Here is a 23,327-nt window from a genome sequence, read left to right as displayed (position 1 = left end):
CCCTCGTCCCGTCCATTGCCCCTTCCTAGGCGCGCCTGGTGAAGCGCGCCTTTAGGGGGGGGTTCTGTGATGCCCGGCTTGTCCGCTCCTCGTGTGTGCCACGCCCCCTGATTACCCACATGTGCCTCCCTGATCGTCTCCAGCTGTGTCCGATTACTTTAATCAGTCTTGTCTTATTTAAGTCCTAGTCTTGCTTGTCTCCCTTGTCCGTCATTGTGGTTAGCTGTGGTTTTGGTGTGGTTATGTGTCTCCTGCTCCCAAGTCCTGAATAAAACCCCAGTTTGCCTTGATTTCGCCATGCTTTGCTTGTTCCTGATCCGCCGACCCACACGATCGCACTGCTGCCTGTCGCGGTCGTGACAGTAATAAAATTGTTTTAACATAAAAAAGCGTAATATTTTGAATAACAAAGTCATTAAATTTAGCGCCGTGCGGTTGGTACGGATCCCACCTCTGGCATGAGAGTGCGCAGTTTGCATGTTCTCCCCGTGGTCTGCTGTGTATCCTCCCACAGTCCAGTGACATGCATTTCGGCTATTTGCTGCCTCTATATTTCCAGTAGGTTGTATTCATATTGTTTTATGTGCGCTGCAATGGCCTGGCATCCTGTCCAAGGTGCAACCTGAGTTAGGCTCCAGGCCCCTAGCATACATCAGTGGAAGATGGATGGATATTTATTTAAACGTGATGGGAAATCTGCATGATTGACCCATTATTGCTGTGCTATCAGCTGCAATGCATGCTGGTACACAAATACCCACAAACCATAGCACGCTTAAACACGAATCCCCCTCCAAGATCACATGATCACCAACCATTGGACAGCTAACTGGGTTGAGAGAGTATTTAATGATTTAAACACAGGTGTACAGTGTTATCTTTTGTCCAAGTAATCACTCCCTGGGAAAATGTTTCTTCTGCAACAGGTCCTAGTAAGGCCTGTAAGACCACACAGCTCATTAAAAGCTTAAATAATATGAAAACAGGGATTGCACACCCAAACAATTTAAAATGGTAACATTTTAATTTTCCAAGGCATAAATTATCTTTAATCAATGAAAGGTTCTTGGTTTTTGGGATAAGAGCTTACATGAGTAACTAAGGCCTGTGATATTTTACAAATAATCATTGCATTAGTTAGGATATAGGAATGAAATTATACAATGAATATTCAATTTCATATTTTAATCCAACTGGGCCCTGATCAAACATACTTATTCTCTTTGTGAAAATTTCACAACAACATGCTGTGATGACTGCAAAAAACATGGACGACGGCCGTGTTTAAATAACAGAACAAAGACGAAACAGGACTGAATTAACACATGGAGACGGATAATTACAGAGAGGAAGAAAATTACAGTCAAATAAGGCAATTCGTAGAAATTAGATTGTTCCACAGTAAGACGGGTCACACGTAGTGTTGCACTATGGGTAAACGCGGATAATGTAATGCTGACATTCTGATCCAGTTTGCCCCCCCCTCCCCACCCAAATAAGGACGGATGTGGGAGGGGGGATAGTAATAGCACAAGTTGGTCCGATGACCAATTTAGTGTGATCTCAAGGTATCAGAAGCAATAAATAAAAGGTTTAAAATGATAATAGAAAAACATTAAACATACAAAACAGTGAAAGAAGAATAAGAAGATAAACAGCTTCAAGCTGACCACTCGAGGCCCAGACGATACTGCCCTGATGCTCGGTCTGCACCAATCAGAAACCAACAACCTGCCCTGATGCTCGGTCTGCACAAATCAGAAACCAACAACCTGCCCTGATGCTCGGTCTGCACAAATCAGAAACCAACAACCTGCCCTGATGCTCGGTCTGCACAAATCAGAAACCAACAACCTGCCCTGATGCTCGATCTGCACAAATCAGAAACCAACAACCTGCCCTGATGCTCGATCTGCACGAATCAGAAATCAACAATCTGCCCTGATGCTCGGTCTGCACGAATCAGAAATCAACAACCTGCCCTGATGCTCGGTCTGCACGAATCAGAAATCAACAATCTGCCCTAATGCTCGGTCTGCATGAATCAGAAATCAACAACCTGCCCTGATGCTCGGTCTGCACGAATCAGAAATCAGCAACCTGCTAAACGGGGTCAAAATGCATCTCCATGGAAACACTTGTTTAGTGTTTTTTCTGCCCTGCACAGCACCTTCGATGAGGACTAAGGTCTTCTAGCCCCTAGAGGCCCCCCTCTCCTGGACATTTCCCTTGGTGTCACAGCTCTAGCCTGGGTAACCATGGAAGTGAGTCAGTCAGTTTGATGAGACTGTCCAGAGCCAGAACAGAATGAACGTATGGAAGAAAGTGGGGCAGCGTAAAGACAACTGGGGGCTCAACAGGATTAGAGAATCCTTGTGATTAGAGTGAGCTCCTGATCACCATGACAGCCAGCCAAACGTTACCCACTTCTGTGCGAAGCCCTCACCGCCATTTCCGGTCTCTTTCCCGGTGCCACTTCCTATGGCGCCTCTGGGCCAGAATGACGCAGAATTCGCCGACAGCGAAAAATTCACTGCTGGCTAATGACAGCGTTAGTGAGTCAGCTGGTCACTGATGGTCCACGTTTGTCTGCTCGGGGTGACGTCCACAACTCAGGGAAAGACTCTCCCCCGCCACAAAACCAGCACCTTCAGAATTCACGCCATCGGACACCCTCCAACATTATGGTGGACGAAACGTCCCTGAACTGAGATCTGTCCGAACGCACAGTGTTCACCTCCTGAAGAACAAGCCTGGACAGAACGTAAAATTTGGGCTCCTGAGGACAGGAAGCTATCGGAAGTTTGATAAACTGAAAAACACACAGAGAAAAACATCTTATGACATTTCATCATTAGAATTGCAATTAGAAACCCTAAGACACACGTGTAAGACAGATGTAAGGGCTCTGTCAGTGGAGTGGGGGGGATGGACCCAATGATGACCTTTGATCCCATGTGGCACCAGTGCTCTCTTTATATATAGGCCACGCTGTGGGCTTGTCAGAACCACAGCAGGAGTATAGTGTGATTTATATACAGACATGCTACTCTATGCCTGACCTCCTACCCCCATCGCCATGACCCTGATCAAGACTTATTCCAGATTTATTTCATTTCTTAGAACATGGGAGCTGACGATGTTCCACGACAAGCATAGAAGGAAGAGAGTGACCGCAAAGGGACTGTTGAAGAGGGCAGGGAGATCTTTCTTTGCGGCCGTTACAGCTGAAATTACAACGGAGGAAAGAAAAAGGGAAGTGGATGAAGCCGGGGGAGACAGAGGCGGAGAGGAGAGGAGCGGGCCTTAGTCCGTCCAGTCCTTCTTGATGTTGAGGGTCCACTCCCAGGAAAGGTGATCGTGCTTGTCGTCGTCGCTGAAGTGGGACTTGATGTTGTACGTGCCCCGAGCCAGCATGCCCTTAGGTGCCTCCTCAAGGGGGGTCAGGAACTCGTACTCGGCTGGCCGCGGCCCATAGCTGCCCACCATGTAGGCTGACTTGTCGACTGTGTGGGTGGGACGGGACAAAGTTACAGAGCAACTGCAGTGAACGAGGTAACCTAATTAAACTCCGGATTCAACAAAGAGCCTGGCTAATGATGGCTAATGGCGGGTGGTCATGCTGTGATCATGTGATCTAGCGAGGGTCCCTCTGATTAAAGCTACTCTTTGTCGTGTCCCATGTATGATCTGATTTTTTAGGTTTTAAATTAACCACTGGGGTGCTCATTATCTAGCCAACCAGTCCCTGGAGCTATTAGGATTAAGGGCCTCGCTCAAAGCGATATGTAACTGAGAGAGCAGGGCCAGCTGGTCCCTGGAGCTGTTAGGGGTTAAGGGCCTCGCTCAAAGCGATGTGTAAATCAGAGAGCAGGGCCAGCCGGTCCCTGGAGCTGTTAGGGGTTAAGGGCCTCGCTCAAAGTGATGTGTAACTGAGAGAGCAGGGCCAGCCTGTCCCTGGAGCTATTAGGGGTTAAGGGCCTCGCTCAAAGCGATGTGTAACTGAGAGAGCAGGGCCAGCCTGTCCCTGGAGCTGTTAGGGGTTGAGGGCCTCGCTCAAAGCGATGTGTAAATTAGAGAGCAGGGCCAGCCGGTCCCTGGAGCTATTAGGGTTAAGGGCCTCGCTCAAAGCGATGTGTAACTGAGAGAGCAGGGCCAACCGGTCCCTGGAGCTGTTAGGGGTTAAGGGCCTCGCTCAAAGCAATGTGTAACTGAGAGAGCAGGGCCAGCCTGTCCCTGGAGCTGTTAGGGTTAAGGGCCTCGCTCAAAGCGATGTGTAACTGAGAGAGCAGGGCCAGCCGGTCCCTGGAGCTGTTAGGGGTTAAGGGCCTCGCTCAAAGCGATGTGTAACTGAGAGAGCAGGGCCAGTCGGTCCCTGGAGCTGTTAGGGGTTAAGGGCCTCGCTCAAAGTGATGTGTAACTGAGAGAGCAGGGCCAGCCTGTCCCTGGAGCTATTAGGGGTTAAGGGCCTCGCTCAAAGCGATGTGTAACTGAGAGAGCAGGGCCAGCCTGTCCCTGGAGCTGTTAGGGGTTAAGGGCCTCGCTCAAAGCGATGTGTAAATCAGAGAGCAGGGCCAGCCGGTCCCTGGAGCTGTTAGGGGTTAAGGGCCTCGCTCAAAGCGATGTGTAACAGAGAGCTGGGCCAGCCATTCCCTGGAGCTATTAGGGTTAAGGGCCTCGCTCAAAGCGATGTGTAACTGAGAGAGCAGGGCCAACCGGTCCCTGGAGCTGTTAGGGGTTAAGGGCCTCGCTCAAAGCAATGTGTAACTGAGAGAGCAGGGCCAGCCTGTCCCTGGAGCTGTTAGGGTTAAGGGCCTCGCTCAAAGCGATGTGTAACTGAGAGAGCAGGGCCAGCCTGTCCCTGGAGCTGTTAGGGTTAAGGGCCTCGCTCAAAGCGATGTGTAAATTAGAGAGCAGGGCCAGCCGGTCCCTTGAGCTGTTAGGGGTTAAGGGCCTCGCTCAAAGCGATGTGTAACTGAGAGAGCAGGGCCAGCCTGTCCCTGGAGCTGTTAGGGTTAAGGGCCTCGCTCAAAGCGATGTGTAACTGAGAGAGCAGGGCCAGCCTGTCCCTGGAGCTGTTAGGGTTAAGGGCCTCGCTCAGAGTGATGTGTAACTGAGAGAGCAGGGCCAGCCTGTCCCTGGAGCTGTTAGGGTTAAGGGCCTCGCTCAGAGTGATGTGTAACTGAGAGAGCAGGGCCAGCCTGTCCCTGGAGCTGTTAGGGTTAAGGGCCTCGCTCAGAGTGATGTGTAACTGAGAGAGCAGGGCCAGGAGAAATTATGAGAATGATATTACAAACAAAACGGAGAAACTTACTTTTAACTCCTTTCCTGAACGTCTCTTGTATGTACTTCAGGCCCGAAACAATCTCTCTGTTCACCTGCAGAGACACCCATGCATAACCACCATTTGCAGGAAGAGCTTTTTAAAATAAATGATTTTTAATTGGAAACTTGCTTGGGAAAAGACTCTTCCCATTAAAGTCCCTGTAGTTTCTATTGTGCAAATATTCAAGTATGATAGAAAAAAAATCAGCAATCAAAGGGACTACAGGAGAAACGAAGAGACCTCCTCAGATTGTGCATGTAGTAGCAGTGTACATGTTTGAACTGATCCTACAACTTAAAATGTTTTTGATGAAGTGAAAATTACTTTAAAGTTGATTTTTATCCGATACTCCACGCCCTCCTTCAGCACAAAGAACTGCTTCTTCAAAGCTTCCAGGTCCTCTAGGCAAAGAGCAGGGACACAGCAGGGGCTGACATTCACACTGAAGGGAAACATCCAAAAGCTCCCATTCCTCAACCCCGACCCCCCACCAATGAAGGTTACGTGCCAAACCAAGGAACGGTTCTCCCACTCACCATGCAAGTCGATGGTTAAGGCATCGGGAGCCGCCTCGCACACCAGAGTCAGCTGGGTTACCTGGACGTTTGGGACCTCGGGGTCGGCTGTAGAGGCAGAAAAATGAGGGGCGAAAGCCTCTGTAAATGCCTCGGTCCACGAGGCAGCACAGAGTCACAGACAGAAGCCCCAACGCTCTGTGCAGGGCAATGAAATGTAAATGGACCTTCAGTGATATGGACATGGGTGCATGTGAGGTGGCCGGGGAGTCAGGCCAGGCGGGGAGAGTCAGGCCGGGAGGGGAGAGTCAGGCCGGGAGGGGAGAGTCAGGCCGGGAGGGGAGAGTCAGAGCGGGAGGGGAGAGTCAGAGCGGGCGGGGAGAGTCAGGCCGGGAGGGGAGAGTCAGGCCGGGAGGGGAGAGTCAGGCCGGGAGGGGAGAGTCAGGCCGGGAGGGGAGAGTCAGGCCAGGAGGGGAGAGTCAGAGCGGGAGGGGAGAGTCAGGCCGGGAGGGGAGAGTCAGGCCGGGAGGGGAGAGTCAGGCCGGGAGGGGAGAGTCAGGCCGGGAGGGGAGAGTCAGAGCGGGCGGGGAGAGTCAGGCCAGGAGGGGAGAGTCAGAGCGGGAGGGGAGAGTCAGGCCGGGAGGGGAGAGTCAGGCCGGGAGGGGAGAGTCAGGCCGGGAGGGGAGAGTCAGGCCAGGAGGGGAGAGTCAGAGCGGGAGGGGAGAGTCAGGCCGGGAGGGGAGAGTCAGGCCGGGAGGGGAGAGTCAGGCCGGGAGGGGAGAGTCAGGCCGGGAGGGGAGAGTCAGGCCGGGAGGGGAGAGTCAGGCTGGGCAGGGAGAGCTCTAGTTGACACCTAGCTGGATGAGGATGGGGGAGTACAAAGTACAAAGATCTGACCTGAGATCAGTGTCAGCAGTGAGCAGCAGGACAGGGAGACGGAAGCACGGGGTACCACCAACACACATGTACACACGCACCGATCCTACCTTCTGGGGCGGACTCCGAGCCCAACAGGGCCTCCTTGTATTTCCTCAGGCTCTCATCATTTCTGTCCAGCTCATGGATCTCCTGCAGGGACTTCTGGGCCGGCGCACGGTAGTTAACCATCTCTGCAGTCTCGTTCTCGGCAGCGATGGCAGCCAGCTGCTCGGGGGTGGGGTCGTGCTCCGCCATGATCCTGGCAGAGAATGGAAACGCGAGCGTCAAGTTTCCCCAGAGTCACAGTCTACGGCGCCCCCTACTGGCCACTGATGAGAATTTCGGACAGATTTCATGTTCCTCGGTTTATGCCTCAACCTTGGTCAAGTTTACAGTAAGTCGGAGGGTGTCCCATCTCTGCTTCCCTGGACCACTGGAGAAATGGGGTAATGCACTTTCTCCTGCTGTCAAAGTGGCCTAAACAACATGGTCATGACCTCAGCTGGTGTTAAACAGCACACAGCCTGTCAGGGGGCCTTCAGAGACTGGGCCCGGTTACCGAGAAGATGACTGTAGCTCTTAAACAGATTCCAGGCCAGAGACCTGGAGGAGCCTGTCAGTCTTGGTTCTGCTGTTTGAAAATCTCCCCTTTCTCCTACAGTCCCTTGGACCTGGGCCTAGCAGGTCAGATCAGGCCCCAAATCCATTCAGGAGGCCTGGGGAGTCTTATGGGTTAAGGTTGGCTGGAGTGAAGATTCCAGTAGGGACCATTCATGAGAGAAAGAGGACTTAGGGCGGGCCTTCTTTACAAAAGCCGGGGGGAGGGGCTTAGAGAACAACAGTGTGTCCCCCAGCACCACAGAGCAACAATGGTAATGGGTAACGTTCCAACATGGAAGCGGGCCAGATGCCGCCGAATCCTTTCTGTAAAAGGATTTCTTTGTGTGTTAAGATCTCCCAGGACATTTGCAACACATGAACACAATTACAGACAAACATGATCACAAAATAACAAACGACGCATGAAGAATGACTAACTTTTAAGTGAATCAATCGCAATCGCAGACGCAGTTACGAAGTCGAGAGATTTGAGGCCGAATGACAATTAATGATGTGTGTCAGCCAGAACAGAGACCTGATAGGGGCCACTTTGATGTGCGAGTTTTCAAAGAGAAATGAGGCAGCCAGCAGAGGCTAAAGAGACCGAGGATTTGGTGATGGGACTGCAACTGAATCCGTCACCAGAACTGCACAATTATCTGTGTCAAGGAGAACAAGAGTCACAGACAGAGACACTTCCTGCCTAGGAGGAGGAACAGCTGCTTTTTATGGGATGGCTGATGAACACCACAAGAAGGAGGCCTGCAAAAACGGAATTAACAGCGAGACTACTGTTGAGAGACAGCGAGTATCGAAAGCCAGTGCACTAACCTGGTAACAGAGGCTCAATACCTGGTCCCCTAAGCAACGGAAAAAAACATCAACTGATGAGTCACCTTTCACTGTTTTTCCTGCACCAGGGTGGGTTTAGATTTGGGGAAAAAGCCACAGGATATTTTGAGCTCACAATGTGGGGGGTCGGTAGCGGTGTGGGCAGCCATCTTGTGGAAGTCATTTGGTCTGATAACAGCTCTATAGGGTCACATAACAGCAGAGGAATACGAGTCCATTTTACAGGACCATGTGGAGCCTGGGATGCAAGTACCGTCCACATATACCGGGACAATGGCCCTAGACATGCTGCTAAGCTAATTCAGGAGGACTAAAGACCAACGGCAAACAACTTTATAGGAAATTCTGGAGCACAGTATGAAGTAGGAGCAAAATCCCACCACACACTAAGGACTGCAGTGGCAGCAATCCGAGACGGACTGAAACTTTTCTAACTGCAAACAGTGACAACATTCCTTAGCAGAACTTTCTTATATTCTGCCCGCCCACTTTAATTACGCAGACATGAAGGTCTGTAATGTTTGCATTTCTACGTTTAGGTTCTTTGGCTAAGTCCGGATAGATCTTCCCAATCTGAACCCTAAATCCAAAAACACACATCATTCGTTTTCATGTATTTTTGCATATACCTATTTACAACCTAATTATGCCGAGATCTCATACAGACCTGCAGGGAAAGTGGCGATAGGGAGTAATGCGATATCCAGCAGGGGTCTGCAAAGCCCCGACCTTGACCATAACCACGCGTGTTCGGTTGGACGCATTTCACAGGTTGGCTGCATGAACAGCTGTGCACTGGAACGCTGCCTTTAAAAAGATCACGTCCTGCTCCTGTTGTGTCCCTCTGCCTCAGGCCCTGGGCCAGCAGAGAACTCCAGACACTTGTGGCGCAGATTTTCCACAGGGGACCCCACATGTTCCAGTTAAGCCACGGCCGGGGTGGGGGGGCAGTTTCTACAGCTCATACCCTGTGTGTAAGTGATTTTTATAAGGGACCCTACATCCCACTACTGTGTGTCCTTCTTGAGTGCTGGGTTCCTCTCTCAGGGGTGTGTGTGTCCGGGGACTGAAATCAGACTCAACAAAGTCCAGTACTTACCTGGGATTATTTAACCCCTTAGTCCATACACTAGGGCAATATGACCACTAGTTAGGCGCCCTGTGAGGTACCTTCCCTGCAGAGTATCACAGAAAGGTAATTAGTCAGTCGCTTACTAGCACGCTCTCTACAGTCCGACACCGATGCCTCTACAGAAACCCTGCCAGCAGGACGGCCGACAAGCCTCTGGGTGTCACAAGAGTAAACAATCAGCGGAAACGTGGCCGACCGTCCGGAACATCACCACTAATCGTCCACCAGACATTCCTTCAAGGCGTTTTGCAAACACAAGGGAAAAAGAGCAAGTCGGCGGTGATCCGCTGCGCTTCAGGCTGCGATTACGCCATTCATGACTGACACCACGCTTGAGTCATTGGTCCAAATGACACTTCACAGGCACAAAGCCCTGCTGGCAGCGTCACAGAATGCTCTTTAAAGTCTAGGACAACACCCCATTCATAATCCCCTGGGCCTCATCTTCAGATTAACGGCTCTGTTGCCCCCCCGCCAAAAACCCTATTCTGTAGGAAAACATCAGGAACTCCCACCTCAACCCAGTGCTGTGTCTGACGCGCTCCGTACTGTCAGCACACAGAGCAGCCGCGTTCCCTGCAGCCTTTATTTAACGGCGAAATCACAGGGGCTTCGGGGAAGGGAGAGATGAGGGGGAGGCGCAGTTACGAAACTGGCCCTGGAGCGGCACTCAGCTCCCCCACCGATCAGCTTAATTACCACGCTAGCTGTTCCGGGACTAGGACCTGGACCGGGACCAGGACCAGGACTAGGACCAGAGTGTGGTGTGTGGCTGCCTTTCACCTTCCATGACATTAAAATCTCCTCCAGATAGAGGTCTTAACGTCACTGGGGGGAGGGGAGTAAGGACATCTTGAAGTGAGTCAGATGTGTTACAAAGACCCTCCTGTCTCATCGACACGATGATCGCATCCAGCGGCCATCTGATCACCATGCGTCGGGATCGCGCCTTGAAAAATGGCCGGCTAGGAGCCTGGGGCAGAGGACAGAGGCGGCGAAAAACAGGCAGCTCACAGGGGGGTGTAAAATGAGCAGGTACGGGGAGGTGTCTGCTAAAAGGTCACACCACCGGGCCGACTTCAAAGGGCCCCGTGGCCCATATCAACAACCTCTGCGTTTCCTGGAAACCGCTGGTCATCTTCCTGTCCCGTGCTACGTCAGAGCAGCGCAACACTGCAGTGGTGACATTAAACCCACAGCACAAATACGACCGGCGCATTTTTGAGAGAAAGACGCTGGTCCTAAGCTCCACAACCCCTTATAAGCAACAGTAACGCCCACAGCTAATGGGGCCCCCTTCTGATTAATCTGAAACATATGGCCCTGTCCCAGACAACGCAGTCAGGGGGGGCATCCAAAGGGGCTTTAGTTTGGGTACTGTCTATATCTGCTAAAAGGACACCCTACTGAACAGGTCCTGCGCTGCTGGCTGCGACCCAGGCGGACTTCGTGGACCGGCAGAGTGCTGTCGTGGTAGGAAAGCTTGGAGTCCCACGCCTCCCATCATGCCTTGCAAACGGGCGCTAAACAGAGCAGAGTCCCAACCCTGGCCAGAGACCCCCGACGGCATGCAGGACATCTCCACTGCGGTTAAAGAACTCCCAAAACGTGTGAAGCTGCTATAACCAAAGTCACCTGGACCTAGAGACAAGTAACGTATCACTTCCAGATTAGCGGCCATCTGCACACAGGGAAAGCTCATTCCAACGTTTTACACATTTTATTATCATTATTTTTATGGCAAAAAACAATGAGACCCCAGAAAAAAACCATGACAAAGGAGATACAGGCTTAGTCAGAACTCCACTTAGGAGGAACACAAATAAAATCGGAACGTCAAAGCCTGAAGGCTTACTAACTGGTTATATTCAACCACCCCCACCCCTTCCAGAAAAACAGGGGGTGACGGCAAAGCCAGATACGCTATGGCTGTCTGCCTCTGTCCGCGTGAGCCTATCCTTACTTCCAGATGTGGAACATCAACGGGAACACACTGTGATCCACAGGGACCTCGCCTGCACCCCCCCCCCCCAACCCCGTTGGACTGTTGCAGAGCATTAAGGTGCCGTTTTTGTCGACCGTCAGTTGGATCAATACAGGCTCATATGAGGCTACAGCAGATGGCAGTAAAGCAGGAGTGAACTGAGGTTTTCATCAGCCTGAGGTACTCATTGGCATGCAAGCAATAGATAACGGGATTCTGGTAATGCAGCATCTATACTGGCCACTAGAGAGTGCAGTAGTTAAGAAACCAAATTCAGAAATACAGTTGGAAACCCATCATCATTCTTATTATTAATATCATTACACATCTATCTACTGACTTCTTATCGACATCAGGGTAATAACAATATACGATAACATTTTCTGATGCCAGTAAACATTGGAAACTGTACAACATCCGGCCAATAAATTAAGAACCGAGTTGGGTGGAAATACGGGAGATAACTGGCCCATACATCTATGACACAGCAACACATCCAGACTGCAGCTACCCCTTTCCCCCATCCTGTGTAGACTTATTAAAAGGTCAGACTGCCCCACAGGGAGTCATATAAGGACCTTACCTGGGGAGTTTGCTCTTTGTTCAGCGTGTGGATCGTCTTTGAAAACCGGTACAGATAGGTTTCAAAATAAACTATAGCGTGCTTTTTGTTAAGTGGCACAGCATCATCACCAAGCATTAAACGGGCACGTCATAGAAATAATCCGTAGAAGGTTTTTGTTGCACATCTAAAACAAGGCAAGAATAAGAACGTGGACGAAACACGAGCGTGCGGTCATGTGAAGTTTGGCGAAGGGACCATTGATGCCGTGCGCAGCTGCACGGCGGGGCGGCCCGGCTGCAGACACCGCCCTCGTCTCCCGCAGAAAGACCTAGAACCTCCACCGTGGAGATGCAGACACCGCCGGGTACACAAGCAAATGGCCGGTGCTATAAAGCCCTACACAAATGCGGATGCAAAATGGCAAAGTGAAAGCGAGGAGTTAGGTAACTATCCACGGTCGAAAAACTGGGCGACCATTAATTACGCTTACGGTTTATTTGGAACAGGATGCCGAGGGTTCCGGGAGCTTAGGCATACCGGCCGGCGCATCAGATCACGCCTCATCAGCTGCTGCTCATCCCTGCGATCTGGCTGCTAAACGTGCCACGCAATATGTTATTTTTTCTTTAAACAGCCTTTAAAGTCTTCATTTTAATAGCAGACATGCGCCTTCCAGCAGGTGACATAACAGGTCACATCCCCCTTCTGCAAGCAGTTTTCACTCGAAAAACCACACCAGGCACAAAAAGGCACCGGAGGGCATTTTCTCCTCCGGTTGTATTACGGAGATGCATCATCCGAACCGGCATCCGATGAATTCACGGGCACACCGGTGACAAGCGGCCCCCTTTGAAAGAAGCCGGAGCCGAACCCCGCAATCCGATACTAGAACGGGGGGTTCTCTTAAGTTTCTATAGAATCACACATTATACTTGGGTAAATTATCGTCCATCAGTCACGTTGAAACAGCAGCACTAACTTCTTTGTTCTTTACTTCCAAGATGCACCAATAATACAGCAACAAAATAACTTTTCCCATACACTCTGCGACATTGTCTGCGAGCATCACGTCTGCGACGTGAAATTGAAACTTAGGATGCCTGAATAGATTTTTCATTTTCCATAAACCACATCACAGATTGCAAAAGCTTATTTCCATCCCTGGTTATTTTAACGAGAGATAATACACAGACATCCACCCTATGAAGTCATGAACTTAAACCCGTACTGTGTATTGTCTAACACAATGCATGAAACGAGCATCCACTGATCTGCATAAATTAGCCACCCGCCCAAAGCACTGACAATGAAATGCTCCTAGGTGACACTGTACTAACCATTAATACAATAATGAGCAAAGCCCGACATCTAACACGTAATGTTAGTACCGGAGCCCCAGCAGAGGATACCGCACCAAGCCGGCATAAAAGCATAAGAAACTAATCACCGCGGACGGCGTCAGATCCTACCGTGCAAGCGGCTTTCCTTCGGCGTGAATGTGCGCGCTCCGCCGCGACAGAGCCTGGGTGAGAATGGCGATGAGGAAGCGCAGCCGCCCGCGCAGCCAGCTTCCGGGGCCGGCGGCGCGCACGGCACGGGCTGGGAGCCAGGCTCGCGACCGCGCGGAGTGCACATGAACGCGCACGGAGGGCACGTTTACTTTGATAGGGCTATGTAGGACTTCGGGACACTTCGGCCGGATATAACGACGGCGTATAAAGAACGTTGAACAGTCTCACTAAGTAAGACTCCTATATCCATCCAGCGGTTTCATAGGAAGCACACCCCAATAGTAAACAACGAAATATCAGCCAAACGAGGGCGACATCTAGTGGTTAGAACCCAGGCTACATAATCCGTCGGGATTGAAATGCGCATCTAGGTATTGTAACATGGAGAAAATTCGTAAGACTTCGTAAGAGGTATACAGCTCCAGGAACCCTTCCAATTCTGCTAGCGCTATCCCCAAAATGCTCATAATAAAATGCAGGGTAACGTGTACGTGTGATGCAGCATCTGAATCACACCAGCAGGGGGCAGCTACTGCAGTGTACCTTTCATCAAATCTAGATGCAGCTTTGATCAGCACTAACATTGAAACCTGCACAAATCCAAAATGCAGGCTTAGCGTCACATTCAAATACATAGGACAATATGTGGTCTGGAATAAAAATGGCTTCATGCAAGATACATTTGAATCAATTTGGAAAAAAAGACCATTGTAAAGCAATGAAATTCTGAATCAACCACTCAAATAATCAGTCAAACCAGTTAATGTTCACTGTAGGTTTATTACATGAATGGAGGGGGGGGCGCACAGGCCCCACCCCAAAAACTCTACAGCCTGACAACCAGTATCTCAAAAAGGTACAAAAACTTGCATGTAAAACGAAATAAAATTAGATTGATACATGAATTTAAAACTCCAGAAACAACCAATCGTAAAACATCCCATGTCAGAGTCACCCAATCCCAACCAGTCTGAAGGAGGGGGGGGGGAGGAGCAGCTGCCTAGCTTGTATCCATCTGCAAAGAAGTGGAAATAATTACACAATACACCTGGAATGCAAACCACATTCAGTTTTAAAAGGTTGTTGAAAGGTTAATCTGGGTTCAGAGATCTATAAAACCACAGCAAAGGAGTAAAAATGAGAACCGACTGTGGGTCCCCAAGGGCTGGGGGGAAAACACACACCATGTACCCACCCCCCTCAGGTAATGTACAAACACTCCCCAGCTCTAACATACCCTGGCGTTGTAGGCGTCTAGCTGGGCGTCCAGCTCCTCGGCAGACAGCTGCTGTTTAGGGTCGGGCCTCCCACCTCGGCCACGGCCTCGCCCCCTGGTACCACCACGGGTGCCGCGTCGCTGTGCTCCAAAGCCACCGCCCACTCTACTCCGGTTCAGCCTGAAAACGAGTAAGCACATCCTCAGAATCCCCCCCACGTCATAAACCAAACGTGCCCAAATGTAAAACGTTCCAGATTGTTAGGAATGCGTTACTGGGAACGATCGTGTCGCCCCTTCCAAACTACTATTAACAGCGAATTTGATTTCAGCGTCAAGAACAACCCAGCACACAGGGAGCCTTACCCTTGCATTGGCGCACGCCTCTGTGCGTCAATCTGTGACGTAACGAGCTGGATATTCATTGGACGGCCTGTTAGATAAAAACAGGCTTCAGGCGCAGAACTAGCTGCCCACACAACTGTTGACAAATGATCACTTTCCCCGCCATGCAAACACACAAAGCAGATCAACGTGGTCGACCCACCATCCAGTGGGACACCGTTGTACTGCTTCATGGCCTTCAGGGCATCGGCTCTCCTCTCGAAGTGGACATCCGCCGTGCCCAGGCTGCGGCCCGACCGATCATAATGCACCGCTGCCTTCTTTAATGTGCCGAACTCTGCAAACAGCTCCTGCAACAGCATTTATGCAGCGGTCACTCAATCAGCTAAGAGACTGCACAAAATTGCCGGAGCATCCCAAGCACACAGAAACAGTCCATGCAAACTTTTACAGCCCACAGGGCTTCCCCATCGTGCAGCGATCCCCCACAGAATCACACGCCACTGAGAAAGGCCATTACCTGGATGTCTGCATCAGACACTCCAAAATCGAGATTGGACACCAGCAGCTTTCCCCCGGTCTCCACGCCACCCCCAGCACTGCCGCTGAAACTGCCATCAAACAGGTCGTGTTGCCATTTGTCTGGGAGTTGCTTGGGCTGTGGAGGATCACAAAAAAAAGTCACACGCTCACTACTGGTTCATCCAGCCCAGCTACAAAACCACTGAATAATACATCTGGGCCACAAACGTCATGTAAAAAGCAACTGCACCCACACCCTCTACAGTCATACACCTCATGTACTGAACCAAACCTTCCCTCAATGTCTGAGTAATGGATTTGAATCAAACAATAGCAAACTATTCTAATTTCGACTTTTCGAATTCTAGGAGCCCCGATTTCGACATTTTAAAAATAAAATGCGCCGGTAATAGTTCAATGGCGCAGTCGGCCCTCTTTACTGTGCCAGTCCCTTTATCCTGCCTGTGCCAATTTAACCCTTTTAGTACCATTTTGTCGCCGAATGGCTCGCCACCACATCAGTCACATAGTTAAACGGCTGAACGATTCCAATTGCTTCACTGAACCCGCTGCCCACAACGCGTCGCCTCCAGATCCCCTCCTCGTCGACGCCTCAGCTCAGTCACAGACGATCTCGCTTCTTCATCGGTCGTCTTGCCCAAAACCGGCTGCACTTGGCTCGGGGGATTCGTTTGGAGCAATGGCAGCCCAGTTGCGTGAGCGTCCATTTTGTAGCAACGCCATTTTACTCCCGAATCGGCAAAAGCACACGCTGTTTCGCGTGTTTCTTTGACCAGGAGAATGCTTGATGTCTTGGCCATATCCTCCAGCTGCCCACAGACTGCGCCGGTTTCTGAGCCGTAATGCAATGAGACGCCGGCACAAAAGAGCCATTCATTCAACGGAGCGGCACGCCGTCCATCCTCATCTTCGACAGCAGTCGAAATACTCTTCACGACATTATTTCGCCGCAAACAAAATATTAAAAGCAAAAAATAAAACACTGTAGCACAGATGTATTTGTTTTGAACGGGTGATTCAAAATGGCGCCGCAGGCGCTTCTATCCACCGTAACACACTTCTACTGCGTTAGGCTGGCTAACGTTACAAAGGGAGGCACAAACATGACATTCTCCTCGTCTAGGCAACAAATAAGGACATCAAATACAGCAACTTCCTTTCATTAAGACTCCAGAGAAACTCCAGTGAAATTAGCCAGCTACATTGCTTCAGCTAGCTAGAAATGAAGGAAAAAAATGGGATCGAAGACTCAGGCATTTTGAGGCGCCACGATTTCTCCTTTTCTGCCCATTTCCTCGCTTTCCCCTACCCTGCTGTACGGCGTGGGTCTGCCTCTGCCCCGGGTCAGGTTCTGTCGGTTCCGCATAGGGCCTGATGCTCCTCCACGGCCTCCAAAGCCTCCGCCGCTGCTTCCGAACCGGCCGACGCCGCCACCTCGCCCCCCGCTCGCACCTCCCCTGCCGCGACCCCCTCTCCCGCCGCGCCCGCCAGCGCCTCGCAGCATCTTGTTCTGCTTGATAATATCATCTAAGGACATATCCATCTTATCAGCCATGGCAATGCTACTTAAACTAAAACTAGATACAAATCACACTATTAGCCGTCTACAAAGAACAGCCTCTAAACGCGCGATACTACGAATACAAAAACGGATAATGGCGAAGGCTGTTATATTATGTTGAGGACGTGACGTCATATCACGAACGACGACTTCCGATTTTGACGCCCAAATTATAGAGTTTGTTTTCTGCTGAAAGGGAGTATAATGTAAAATGTTTAAGTTGGTTTCCAACATAATATACACCACATTGAAGTAGTCATTTTATTACTCTGATATGTTACATTTGGTTGTTATTGCACGCACTCCCTCACATGTGAAAAGTAAAAAATAAAATGATTATCACAGAAATAAGCGGCAAGGAATGTAACGGTAATTGGCTAATAGTCTGAGGATTATTGGTGCAAACGAAAAGAGGGTTATTGCTTCAGTAATTGCTCCATTGCATGAAAGTGTAAAAGTGTTACTTTGGACAAAATTGTTCACTAAGCATTTAAAATAAGAATACACATCTCCAGGGTGCACCAGGGGCCTAGGCTTTCCCACAGACCTGGCCAGGATAAGTGGTTGGAAAAGAAAAATAAATGCTTGATGCTGAGTTACGTTGACTGGAAAGTACCTTTGTTATATGCCTACTATTAGCTCAAAAGTACAGCACCAGGTACCATACTTCTGAGTAACAGTTAAGTTCCTTTTCTCCTTAGCCTGGGTAAGACACTTCTGATGTTGTCTCTGGTTCAGGAGTGGCTTGATATTAGGAATGCAACAGTTGTAGTCCCTTTCATGAAGATGTTTATGCAAGTTAGTTCCTGTTGCACTGACGGCAATCTTAGCCCAGTCCTTGTGAAGCTCACGCAATTTGTTGAATCGACTTTTCTTGACAATCTTCTCAAGGCTGTAGTCATCCCTGTTGCTTGTGTCCCTTTTCCTACGCACCACTCCTTTCCAGTCAACTCTCCATTAATATGCTTTGATACAGCACTCAGCGAACAGCCAGCCTTTTCAGTAATGACCTTATGTGGCTTACTCTCCTTGTGGATGGTGCTGATGATCATCTTTTGGACAACTGTCAAGTCAGCAGTCCCCATGATGTGGTTGCGTGTGCTGAACTAGATACACGGCATTTATACAGTTTGAATATTAATTTACTGAAACTCAAAATGAGATATTTAATATTTTTAAATGTAATTTAAACCATCACTTTGTAATTTAAAATAATTATCAAAATAGAAAAATGCTTGAAATATTTTAGTTTACGTGTAATGAGTCTATATTACATTTTCACTTTTTTAAATGACTCATGGAATATATTGCATTATTCCATGACATTCTGATTTTGTGAGATGCACCTGTATTATATTATAAGGCTGGACAATGCGCGATATTAATACCAAATCAGGCTTTCTCTTACTTTAAATTTGAGTCAAGTTTCGCTAAACCATTTTTAATGTCATAGGAAATGCCATCCCGATTGTAGTACCTCGTCTTTTATCCATGCATCCATCACTATTAATTTAATATATTTTTTACGTTGTTTATCCTAAGTTCGGAACCTTTTCAAGACGTACTGGGTTTCATAGGCAGGCTATTTGCATAACTAGTCGAAAAAAGAAAGTGTTTGAAGTCCCACCTCAAAGTACCAAATGGTGGCCAGTGGTATGACCTCACAAGTCCAAAGGTTGATTCCTACCCCAGGTCTGCAATTTCATGTTCTCCCTATGTTCACGTGGCATTCCTCCCACCACGACACATAGTTAAGCAGCATCTCTAATAAATTGCCCAGGCGATGGCAGAATGCCCATGCATGGTGGATTAACAGTATAACACTTTGCAGGACCTTAAAAACGTTCAATGCTGTAAAACAGGTGGTGACCTTTCTCCTCCATAACTGTGCTCGTATGCCGTAAATACTACAAAAAAAATTCTCTAAGCATATTGTTCCGAATGGAATTTATATTCCAGTGGACATATATATTAAAACATGACTTAAGAAAGCTTTATTTATGCAGCACATTCCCAGTTACAACACAATTATGTATTTCATTTTGCATAACTTTCGGCCTTTTCTGTTTATAGAGAATAACAAACAGTGCTAAGTTTGACGTGGAAATTCCCACCTTTGAACATCAGAGGACAGTAAATAACGCTTCCTTATTCATCCCCTACACCTTTGTAACAGAACAAATCATCTTCTAACCCAATAACAAAATCTTTAGCTTTTGTTTTATACATTGAGAAACATGTACTCATTCTCCCTCTCCTTGGTCACAGAGGGGACAAAACTCCACAGCATGTAAACCCAAGACTGCATAGCTTCTTAGCTTCTTCATCGATTAACGACTGTTACTTTCCTCAAGGAATAATTCAGTACTAGAGTCATTACTGGGGTTACACCCATGGTGTCATTCACCATCCCAATAGTCCCAGTCCTCCTTCATGGTTATTCATTTTCCTCAGGCCAGAGACCAGTCCAGAAAGAGCAGGGACAGGCTACTATTGTAATTCAGAACAGATGCAAGGTTTACAGGTTATACTCCCAGGATAAGTACACCCCATGCAAACAAAATTATTTATTTAAAACATCCAAGTGCAGTTAAAAATTAAAGACTGCCAATACAAGGGCCAATCAGAGTTTTTTTTCCAAGAATAAAACAGCCGAACCTCTTTTGCAGAAAATGTCACGGTTTAGCCATTTGAGTGTTACCATGCATTCCAATCCGATACTTGGACCTAAACATAGGAATGGGTTCCCGGTACATAGGAATAGGTTCCCGGTACATAGGAATAGGTTCCCGGTACATAGGAAGGGTTTCCTGGATTAAAAAGCAATACTTGTTTCCAATATTTGATCAGGGTCTAAAGTGATATGAATCAGACTTAAGTTTAAAATAAAAATCCATTCTTCCTGTTCAATGTCCAACCCATTGACATTTAGGACACCTGGATGTGGCAAGTATGTGGCAAAATGAAAGGTTAGGTCAGCATTTGTGCTTCTGTACAATACAGACTGTGGTGGGAAACCAACCAGTTTTTTTTGAGAGTCCTTTGGGCATCATGCAGGAGAGACTGTTCAGCCAATCAATGCTTACTCACAGCGTTGGTCCCATTTATATATATATTTTTCCCCCCCCCAAGAAATTTATATTCATTTACATCATAATATAAAAAAATGACGTGGGAAAAGAGAAAATCCCTGAACACGATATTCCAGCCATCTTTCTCTCCCCATCCTCCAGTGCAGAGGATATATTATGGAGTGTAAGCAAGACCGGTTGACGCAGAAAGAGGGTGATAAGACGCCTCCAAGTGACGGGATTCAAGTCACCCTGAGGGATGAAGGAACGCAAACTGCCAGTCTGGAGATCTGGGGAGGCTGAGGCTTACTTGGCAACGACTGTCAGGATGAACTGGCTGCCTGACAGATGGAACCAGTGGAAGAGTGTTCCAATGGAAGATTGGGTATAAAACCAGCTGGACTAAAACAATTTGATGGAAGACTAAGACTTCTTGGAGTCCAGTGTGTTCCGTTTCTTGATGTCACTCAAGTCAACTGGCGTGAAAGCTGCAGGGTAAGGAAATAAATTGACACTTCACACAGACAGAAAAATGAAGCTTGGTTTTCCAACATCTCACATATCAGAAAAAATAGAAAAATAGGTCGTCTTTGCTTCGTATGAGTTTCTTGTGTCTGTGTCGCTCAAATATCAAAACACACGATACTCACAGAGCAGGGAGGGGTTTGGATTCTTCTCCACGTACTCCTGAGGTCCTCGGTCACTGCTCTGTGGAGACTTAATGTCCTTCAGCACACACTGCCATGCTGCAAGAATGAGAGAGAGAAGCCCCGCATGGAGCCTGTGAGTCCAAGATCGTCCCGGCCTACACCTCCCAGTCCTTATCCACCACACCGTAAGGTAACCAACTCCAGCTTGATGACAGCCAATACAGTACAGACCCAGTCAGCGATGTGCTGCAACTCACTGTCATGTATGAAGCGCACATTCTCCTCGTGAGCCGGCGTGTAAAGCTCTCCTGAGTTAGGCGGAGATCGAGGGCTGGAGGTCCGCTTGTAGCTCAGGACCATTCGTGGGGAGGAAGAGCTAAAACCAACATCGACCATCACTCAGCACTTCATGCAGGCCCTTCCTTGTCATTAAATGAGATACTAAGCATACCTGGACATGGGCTCACCTGTTCATCTCTAACCCCCTTCAGCTGATTCACACCCTCTCTGCTTTGATGCTGATGAGAGACCCCGCAGCCCCTCTGATAGAGGAAAGACAGCACAGATGCAACTAGGTTTCCTGCCGGATGAAATCTATCAAATCGCATCTAAAAAAAAAAAAAAAAAAAAAAAAAAAGCATAATTTCTACAGTTGTTATAACTACTCAACAGGCGCACCGGTATGTGTATCGAAAGGTATTTTTCTTAAATTAGATGTGTAAGATTAAACGTTTTATTATTAGTAAAAAAATGATAACCAGTAGCGGAGAATGAAAAATAAAGCTAATATGCAATCTTCAAAAGGTACATCTGAGTGTACCCGATTTTTGGTTGGCAAAAATCCCACTAGGTAGTTAACTAAAGGGGGAAAACACCCACTGGGGTCAACAGAGACAGAAAAACAAAATGCAATGATTTTCGAATTCTAAATTCTATAGTCTAAGCTATATCGCACAGCAACTACACGTACGAGAGTGCGGAATGCAGATGCATTTTTACATTTCTCGGCTAACGTTACCTTCCAGCTGAACACCATTATTATTATACAAGTATTTTTACGCCAGACACAGCGATGTCACCTTTATAAGCACGCATATTGTATCAGACTGAGACATTGGTTAGCCGATTAGCCAAGGCATAACAACACCGACTAAAACTTTATAATAAACAGACACATTAGAGTGTCTTTTAAAGAACAAAAGACAATCAGAATCACACACCCTTATGAATCGCAGATATTTTTACTTACATTTTCTAGACGACTCGATTAATTTTCTTTGTTATCGTTATTTTTCTTGGCTCCCTTTAGGCGCAGGCCTTCACCGGCCGTAGCGTTGCTAATACCAACCGAGAGCTTCCGGGGCAGAGAGCGCGCGGCTTATCTGCGCGAGGACCGCCTCACTCTGTGTTCCGGAAGTGGTCATAATGTCAATTACCCTTTGGGCCGTTTATTCATTCAAGATTTAAGATAATTTATTTTCCTATTGTACATCAATACATAGGAATTTTTGTTCTTGTAGCATTTCATTACAGAAATAGACAGAACAAAGGCACTCACACATCACAACAGCAGACTATATATCTATCTATCTATCTATCTATCTATCTATCTATCTATCTATCTATCTATCTATCTATCTATCTATTTCCAATTTAGAGAAATGGCAAGTGATAACATATAAAAATTTACAGATTTTTTTATTTTTGAGTTTTTGATTTGTGGTCTGAGTGCTTATTGGTTTTATGATATAAATATTATCTTTACCATATAACTACCTAAATTCTAAATCAGTCAACACACAAACACACACAGACATGTAAGGTATACCTATCCTTATGGGGCCCGCTCATTCACTTCTATGGGAAAAATGCTAACGCTAACTATGACAACCTTAACCCTTACCCTGCCCTAACCGTAGTCATAAGTAACCAAGCAAAATACAAGATGTTAGAGAAATATGTACTTTTATTATTGTCATTTTGTTAGATGCCATTCTTGGAAACAACACCCTGTAGCAGCTTGATCTTAATTTAGCAATAACATTTCTTAAGAACTGTCGCTTGAATATTTCCACCCCATACATGGTGATAAACAATGTTGAATGTTATTTGCATATCCTGTTTGTGTACCTCAATAAAAGACACTGCGAGGGGAGTTCCTCCTTCGAAGTTGGCTGAGTTCGACTGAGAGGCTGACACCTCGAAGTCAGGACCGGACTTCCCTCATCACAGCTGTCTATGTTGTTCTGTGTTCAGAGACTGATTGGTTTCCAGCGTATCTTTAGAAGAAGATAACCCTAACACAAGAGTTTTTGCATTTTTAGTTTTTTCATAGTAGTCACTGATTCTTATAAAATAGAGTTTCGAAAACGGATCATTATCACGTTATGGGGACATTGTGTTCCCATAGGTATAGGAATAACGGGAGGTCGACAGGTGGATCGGTGCGGCATCAGCAGTCATGCGGGCGCTGCATCGGTCTGTCATGGTGAAGAGAGAGCTGAGCCAAAAGGCAAAGCTCTCGATTTACCAGTCGAT

The 23,327-nt window shown here is 47.8% G+C and overlaps 3 protein-coding genes across 23 annotated transcripts; all 3 read right to left on the bottom strand.

Moving 5' to 3' along the window:
• Positions 1-1,002: 1,002 nt before the first annotated feature.
• On the bottom strand, positions 1,003-14,104 carry LOC125717917 (rho GDP-dissociation inhibitor 1-like). Of its 20 annotated transcripts, none has more exons than XR_007384708.1 (7): positions 12,383-12,580; positions 6,828-7,018; positions 5,651-5,949; positions 5,315-5,378; positions 2,060-3,506; positions 1,978-2,018; positions 1,003-1,854 (listed from the first exon to the last, which is right to left on the bottom strand). XR_007384708.1 is itself a non-coding variant. In XM_048991286.1 (6 exons), the coding sequence occupies exons 1-6, from the start codon at positions 12,454-12,456 to the stop codon at positions 3,307-3,309; spliced, it is 693 nt and encodes a 230-aa protein (XP_048847243.1). In that variant the 5' UTR covers positions 12,457-12,548; the 3' UTR covers positions 1,003-3,306. The 20 variants fall into 20 exon arrangements, 4 of the variants coding, with proteins under 4 accessions (XP_048847243.1, XP_048847241.1, XP_048847240.1 ...); XR_007384711.1 differs by having other exon boundaries at positions 1,003-1,813; XR_007384713.1 differs by having other exon boundaries at positions 1,003-1,772.
• Positions 14,105-14,163: 59 nt separating this feature from the next.
• LOC125717919 (THO complex subunit 4-like) lies at positions 14,164-17,201 on the bottom strand. The gene is made up of 6 exons (XM_048991287.1): positions 16,817-17,201; positions 15,485-15,622; positions 15,167-15,314; positions 14,986-15,052; positions 14,641-14,800; positions 14,164-14,418 (listed from the first exon to the last, which is right to left on the bottom strand). Exons 1-6 carry the CDS (start codon positions 17,060-17,062, stop codon positions 14,404-14,406), a joined length of 774 nt encoding a protein of 257 aa, XP_048847244.1. The 5' UTR covers positions 17,063-17,201; the 3' UTR covers positions 14,164-14,403.
• Positions 17,202-19,047: 1,846 nt separating this feature from the next.
• Positions 19,048-22,172, bottom strand: LOC125718259 (mapk-regulated corepressor-interacting protein 1-like). 2 transcript variants are annotated; one of them, XM_048991954.1, is made up of 5 exons: positions 22,039-22,172; positions 21,257-21,397; positions 21,047-21,165; positions 20,790-20,885; positions 19,048-20,627 (listed from the first exon to the last, which is right to left on the bottom strand). In XM_048991954.1, exons 2-5 carry the CDS (start codon positions 21,262-21,264, stop codon positions 20,563-20,565), a joined length of 288 nt encoding a protein of 95 aa, XP_048847911.1. In that variant the 5' UTR covers positions 21,265-21,397; positions 22,039-22,172; the 3' UTR covers positions 19,048-20,562. The 2 variants fall into 2 exon arrangements, with proteins under 2 accessions (XP_048847911.1, XP_048847912.1); XM_048991955.1 differs by having other exon boundaries at positions 21,257-21,331; positions 22,039-22,169.
• Between the last annotated feature and the right edge of the window lie 1,155 nt (positions 22,173-23,327).

Source organism: Brienomyrus brachyistius, chromosome 22 (genome assembly GCF_023856365.1).
Source record: "Brienomyrus brachyistius isolate T26 chromosome 22, BBRACH_0.4, whole genome shotgun sequence".
NCBI lineage: Eukaryota > Metazoa > Chordata > Actinopteri > Osteoglossiformes > Mormyridae > Brienomyrus > Brienomyrus brachyistius.
This window is presented reverse-complemented; position numbering and strand designations above follow the sequence as displayed.